Source organism: Aegilops tauschii, chromosome 3 (genome assembly GCF_002575655.3).
Source record: "Aegilops tauschii subsp. strangulata cultivar AL8/78 chromosome 3, Aet v6.0, whole genome shotgun sequence".
NCBI lineage: Eukaryota > Viridiplantae > Streptophyta > Magnoliopsida > Poales > Poaceae > Aegilops > Aegilops tauschii.
The window spans coordinates 48,779,401-48,785,400 of record NC_053037.3 but is presented as its reverse complement, the minus strand read 5'-3'; the positions used below and the strand labels follow the sequence as shown (position 1 = coordinate 48,785,400).

At 50.2% G+C, this 6,000-nt stretch overlaps 1 protein-coding gene across 1 annotated transcript; it reads right to left on the bottom strand.

Annotated features, from left to right (window-relative positions):
- Positions 1-474: 474 nt before the first annotated feature.
- Positions 475-3,780, bottom strand: LOC109738715 (MADS-box transcription factor 30-like). Its single transcript, XM_020297802.3, has 6 exons — positions 2,858-3,780; positions 2,338-2,425; positions 2,058-2,225; positions 1,928-1,969; positions 1,778-1,819; positions 475-1,696 (listed from the first exon to the last, which is right to left on the bottom strand). The coding sequence occupies exons 1-6, from the start codon at positions 3,136-3,138 to the stop codon at positions 1,571-1,573; spliced, it is 747 nt and encodes a 248-aa protein (XP_020153391.2). The 5' UTR covers positions 3,139-3,780; the 3' UTR covers positions 475-1,570.
- Between the last annotated feature and the right edge of the window lie 2,220 nt (positions 3,781-6,000).

The window sequence follows — 6,000 nt, the reverse complement described above, 5'->3', positions numbered from 1 at the left end:
AGTTGTACATACCAGTCCACCAGGCTCGGTGGCACTGGCAGTACACGCGCATTGACTCGCCGAGGAGGAAGCCGGCGGTGAGCGGCAGTTGCGCCGCGGCGGGGAGGCAGTACTACGCCTTGAGGGTGAGGAGGAGGAGTGCGCCCCTCACCGCAATGCCGCCGCCGTAGCAGACGCCGAGCCACTGTGCCTTGAGGATGAGGAGGAGGAGCGCCGCCGTGGCATACGCCGGAGGAGGCTACCTTAGCGGCCTATCAAACCGCGTTCGGATGGGCTGGTCCTCCTCCTGTCTTCATCGACCTCACCGGCGGCGACAACGACGGCAAGGGCAAGGCCAAGACGGATGCCTAGGGTAGCGTGCGGCCCGGAGTTTTATTATTATTTAATTAATGTTTAAGTGGACTTTGACCAGCCATTTATTTTAATTATGTGTTATTAAGGTTATTTTCGGCCACGTGTTTATCATATATTTTTTTCTTTGGACACGGGTAAATATTGGTGTATCTCCCGTTCGACGCACATGCCGACCCAAAATCAAAAAGCGATCTCGTCTGTTCACTTAACCGACCCAAACAAACAATAGGCGGACAAAGCATGTGTCCATTTGGGTCATCGCGTTGGAGTTGCTCTAAAGCCCGGCCCAACAACGCCCACACAGTAAAACGCTATTTAGCCCAAAGTACCTTGAAACAAGGCCCTCACCTGACGTTGACATGCACCGCAATGCAATAGTACTACAAAACTTAGACACGAGCGAAGGTCCGCCAAGCCTTAGAATCGAGGCGAGGCGGCTGCCGCGGCGGAGACGAGGGAAACGGAAATCGAAGAGTGGGGCGGTCGCAACCATGTCTCTCCGGGCCCTCGGTTCGCTCCTCACACGGAGGTTCTCGCCACGCGCGCACGCACAAGCGCTGGGGACCCGAGGATCGGCTGCGGGGAGGCCGGCACGCTTTCTCCACTCCTGGAGGAACCTCGCCGTCGGTGGCGCCGCTGTATCCGCGGCTGCGTCATCCGGTGGATTCGCGTTTCTGTATCTCAAGAAAGACACCGATGAGTCAGCTTGCAAGGTGATTGGGGACGAGAAGGCCAGGAAGGAGGTGACTGACATGAAGCCCGGAAAGATCATCAGCGACGAGGTGTGCGATGATCGGAATGCCGGGCATGAGGCGACTGGTGGCAGCGAGCCCCTGAAGGAACAGCGGGACATGGAGGCGGAGTTCGAGGACTGGATGAAGAAGTACAACAAAACATACTTCGACGAGGAAGAGAAGGCCATGCGGTTTCAACTGTTCAAGGCCAGAGTCGAGGAACTCGACTCACACCACTCCTCGTCTGTGCAAAAGAAATACGGCTTTTTTGCAGACTTTACACCTCAAGAGCGGGCGAGGCTACGTGGAGTATCTCCGCCGGACGAGGAGTTCTACCGGTTCCTCAAGTCTCGTCCCGAGGTTATCAACTATCACAAAGGACTTCCTGAAAATAAGGCGTGATCGATCCAAGCAACCCGCAGCCACATGCACACAGGCAACTCAAGTATGGAGAGTTGCAGGCTGGGCTTGAGGCCTATGCCTTACACGTCGGGGAGCTGCCGCGGCCACAGCCGCAGCGTCGTCAATTCCTCCTCCTCCACCTCCGGTAGCTTCGGCGGCACCGCGGACGCCTCCACAGCAGCACGTTGCTGCCCCTCCTCGCCCATCTGACAAAGAGTGAAGACACATTCAGGAAGCCAGTATACATAGCAGCTCAGCAGGCAGGCAGCGATGTCATTCACAATTACCAGGCGGCGAAGGAAGCTGTTCTGGTCCTCCAAGATGTGCACCTACGTGTCATATGCACAATGTCATTCACAATTAAATTCCGGATGAAAAATTGCTTTGTGTGCCTCTGAATCGATTTTGGTTCTCCTAAAAAGGATTACACTACTTACCTTGTGGTGTGATTCGCCCAACTGCTGCTCCAGCAACTTGTCCTACACATACACGAGAAAGTCATGCAGTTCACTCAAACACTGAGCATGTGAGCACCACAGTTTCGTGCAGTGCAGGACGTGTGTGTACCTTCGTTTCACGGACTTTACCCAGCACGCACTCCAGCCGCTGCTCCAGTTCGTCGAGTTCCGCCGCCGTCGCAGTGGATGACAGGTTTTCTCCGGTCTGCCTCGTCACGCTGGCCTCCAGATGGTCACCCTCACGCCTCAGCCCTGCGATGATATCCGCCGACGGTTGCTGCTGTGTGCAAAGAATCGCATAGACCAATCAGAAGGCAAGCATGCAGTTAACTATGAGTGTATGTACTGGATGTTGTACATGACTGGATGTGTTCTCTTTGTTTATTGACCTGATGATCATCATGATGTATCCCCTGGCCCTGGAACTGGAACTGGTGTTTGGTGATGCTCTCGTAGCGCTCAATTAGCTCGCTCCAGCTTAAAAATGACAAGTCAGGTATAAACATGTTTGTAGACTGAATATGAACATAAGCATCTGAATCTGAGCAGAAGATTAAGATCAGAGCTAAATTCAAAAGCATCATCTGACTAACTTGATCACAAAACCCAATTCGAGCATGCCAATTGCCAATACTGTGGCTGGCTAGGAGCCTAGCTAGGACGATGTCAAAGATGGCCGGTTGGCACTCGCAAAGGATGCAGGTTCAGTAATCGGTATATATGTTCATCAAAACCATAATGCAGAGTTTCGCTTGTCCGGACCGGAATGAATCACAACACACATCCACACTTGCACTATAAACAGAAGAATCAATTGGGAGGTTGGTCAACAAGGTAGCAGAGAGGCACCTCACAAGCTAGCTAGAACCAAATCCAAATTAGGCGTGACGGAACGGGCGGAGGGCGGACCTTGTGTTAGGGGCGCAGTAGTCGAACAGCTTGCCGGCGCCGTCGTCGTCGAAGACGAGGAGGCCGAGGTCGACGCCGCAGAGTACGGCGAGCTCGTGCGCCTTCTTCAGCAGGCCGCGGCGGCGCTTGCCGAAGGTGGCCCGCCGTGACACATCGTTCTGGATCTTCTTCATCTCCGTCCTCCCGCGCCCCATCTTCTCTTGGCTAGAAGAAGAAGGGATCGAGCAGCAAGTCAGTCCGTGGTGCCGGCAAAAGGGGCTCGATCGTAGCAGGAGAAGCATTCTAAAGTACCTTGTGTGGCACGTATACTGTTCTTCTTCTTCTTGGTCCTTCCAGGCAAAGGCTGTAACAACTGAGACTGAAACTGTGAACTCGGGTGTGCTCTCCTCTCCTCTAGTGATAGTCCGTGGCCACGCGCCGCCGTACAGACGAAATGCGGTGCAAATTCCGGGAAGCTTCGGCGGCGACTATAGCTTTTTTGACTACCCTGCTGCTTCCACGAGGCAGCGATCCCGACCCCCTCCAGTGTACCGTGTGACTGTAGCAGTAGCAGTTCAGTCAGCTAATACGGCGACCGGTCCGCCCGTCACGCCCGACCGGAAAGCAAGCCAGTCACCGATCCTCTGCTGCGGTGCGCGTGGAAGAAAACAAAAGCGGCGGCTGCGTTGCCGGTCTGGGACGTGTTTGGGTCACCGCGCCTCCTTCCGGGCTTGGAAACTTGCCGTTTCCGGCGTAAAGCGAAAGCGCGGCCCGACCGTGAGTGACCCCGATAAGATACACGGCGGTGACCGTGTGTTTCTGCGTGACCAGCGCCAGCGGTCCAGCGCACGGTAATAAGTATGTCGATCGGTAAATTTCCCAAAGCGCGTCCATCCATTCACAAAGAAAAGCAAAAGAAAAGCACGTCTGTACAAAGAACAGAGGGGGAGACTGTGGAATTGTTGATGTATTATTTGCGCCTCGTGGGCATATATTAAAACAGTACACGATCAACTTGAAGTACAAGACAATACTAGGAGTACACTGCTAAGTGACATTGACGTTTTGAAATACCCAGTTCACTAAGTTTTAATCTTACCAGTTTCCAACTTATAATTTGTAGCTCAAGCAAGTGTCATTGGGTTTGTAAAACTGCCATTGCCATCTACCTGCTCCTGTATTTGATCAATTCCCAGTTTTTGCGACTCTACATAGAATGTTGTTATAGCCGAATTCCTATATTCCTCTCGGGGAAATGGTTTAACTCAACTAGCATCCAAAGTTCCTGTTGGAATATTAGGCAAGTTCATGATTAATTCCAGTAAATAATTCATGACTAGAAGAGATACTAGCATGCAATAATCTAGCAAATTAGAAGAACAGCAAGACATGCATAACAGCAGCAAACACGTAACAATAGCTGTAGAAACAGACATGAACAGAGGATGTTGGACGTACTGATCGTTAGCTATTATGGGTGCGACAGTGTTGATGGCGATGTTGGCGACGATCTGCTGCTGACGGCGATGAATACGACGATGAGTAGCACCGCCCGACTTGGACGGAAGACGACCCGTGATGACGAATTTGAGCAGTCGCGCACAGCGCTTCCCAAAAACCTAATTCGTCCTCTCCCGGTGCAGGATCGCAAAGACGAACGGTTCCGGAGACCTGCTCTCCCACGCGCCGATGCACGCCGGCGTTTGGGATGGAGTAGACTACGATGGCGGCGCAAGTTGTGAGATGAGGCAAAACCCTAGGTGTTTTCGGTGTGTCTCTGGCCGCAGCCGGTAGCTGTATATATATTAGGACCAGAGGCGGTATTGTAGCTTAACTTTTTCACTGTATGTAGTTGGGCAGTTAATTGGGTTGTCTTGCCTCCCTCGCGTGCATTCACCGGCCATGTAGGCTGGGCTTGGTCTCATTGTCTTTGTCCAGCTCTCCACTGTCACCCTGCAATGGCGATGGCTACAAAAATTGAAGGTGAGTCCTCCTGAGCATTTTCCTCCCCTTGCTCTAAGCACGTAATCATAGAGCCATGGCTATGCGTATAGCTTTGGGTGCCAAGGCCACTTAGGTTCCTATAGAAAGGGCCCTATTCTAGTATGGTTTAGTTTTATCGAAGGGCTCTCTCTGGCTTTGTATTTTGGTGAAAATACTTGTCTTGTCAAGTAAATATATTGAAAACGGGACATTGCTTAGCTCTCTCTGGTGCAACATCATTGAGAAGGGCTAATATAACCATATATTGTTCCGGAGCGGGTTATGCTAAGTCCCGACAAGAGAATTTACATGATCCCAGCTGTAGCAGTCCTACCTCATTGCCTGGTCAGATGCAATGAGAATAAAATGAATTTTTGTTGTTGTATGTAAATGGTCAGTTGATTGGGATGTCTTGCCTCCTACATGTGCGTCCGCTGGCCGTGTTGTTTGGTCCTCGTCTTCGTCCAGCTCTCCACTGTCACCCTAATACAACGATGTCTACAAAAATTAAAGGTGAGTCCTCCCGAGTCTCTTTGTCTGCCGTTTATATTGTTACGGTGTAAAGATTTCAACTGTTGTATCAACGCAAAAGTTTATTTTGTACTTGATGTCCTAGTCTTTAGGTTGCAATCCTCTCGTTCTTCTCCCCTAGCTAAAAGTTATATTGCTGAATCAGCCAGTGTTTGTGTTGTTGCTTTTGGACTAAGAGTTTTTTCTGCTTGTAGAAAAAAACAAGTGCATCATGTATAATCTTGTTTGTTCTAGCTGACTGGGAGTGAAGATTTGGGTGGGCTTATATAATCTTGCTTTGGCGAAATTTCTATGAAATTTGAATTAGTTCCTCATCTAGTGATCCCTAGCATAAAGTTTCTGACATGAATACTACAGGTCTGATATCCTGACATGCACGAATGCTTTCGTTTCTGAATCTGCTATTATGGGTGCAATTGTTTTTCCATTAGCATAGCAGGTGTAGCTCAAGTTTATTTGTTAGCTTACGTAATCTGCTATGATGTATGCATGCCAAGTTACCAACTGCTGCACATGTGTGAAAAATGTACATTGTTGGGTGTTTCAAGATATTTGATATGTTTTGATTGATTGACTAGCTAATAGCTCCTTGTATTGGTTATTTGCTTATCAGTATTTCGGTACCGATTTCCTTGAGTTTTACATTTTGA

Bases quoted from the DNA above. Each gene is read 5' to 3' on its own strand.
- LOC109738715 (XM_020297802.3), bottom strand. From the start codon at position 3,138: ATGCTTCTCCTGCTACGATCGAGCCCCTTTTGCCGGCACCACGGACTG. The intron at 2,426-2,857 runs GTCCGCCCTCCG...GTCATTTTTAAG, and splicing joins TACTGCGCCCCTAACACAAG to CTGGAGCGAGCTAATTGAGC. The intron at 1,697-1,777 runs GTAATTGTGAAT...ACTCTTTGTCAG, and splicing joins ACAGCTTCCTTCGCCGCCTG to ATGGGCGAGGAGGGGCAGCA.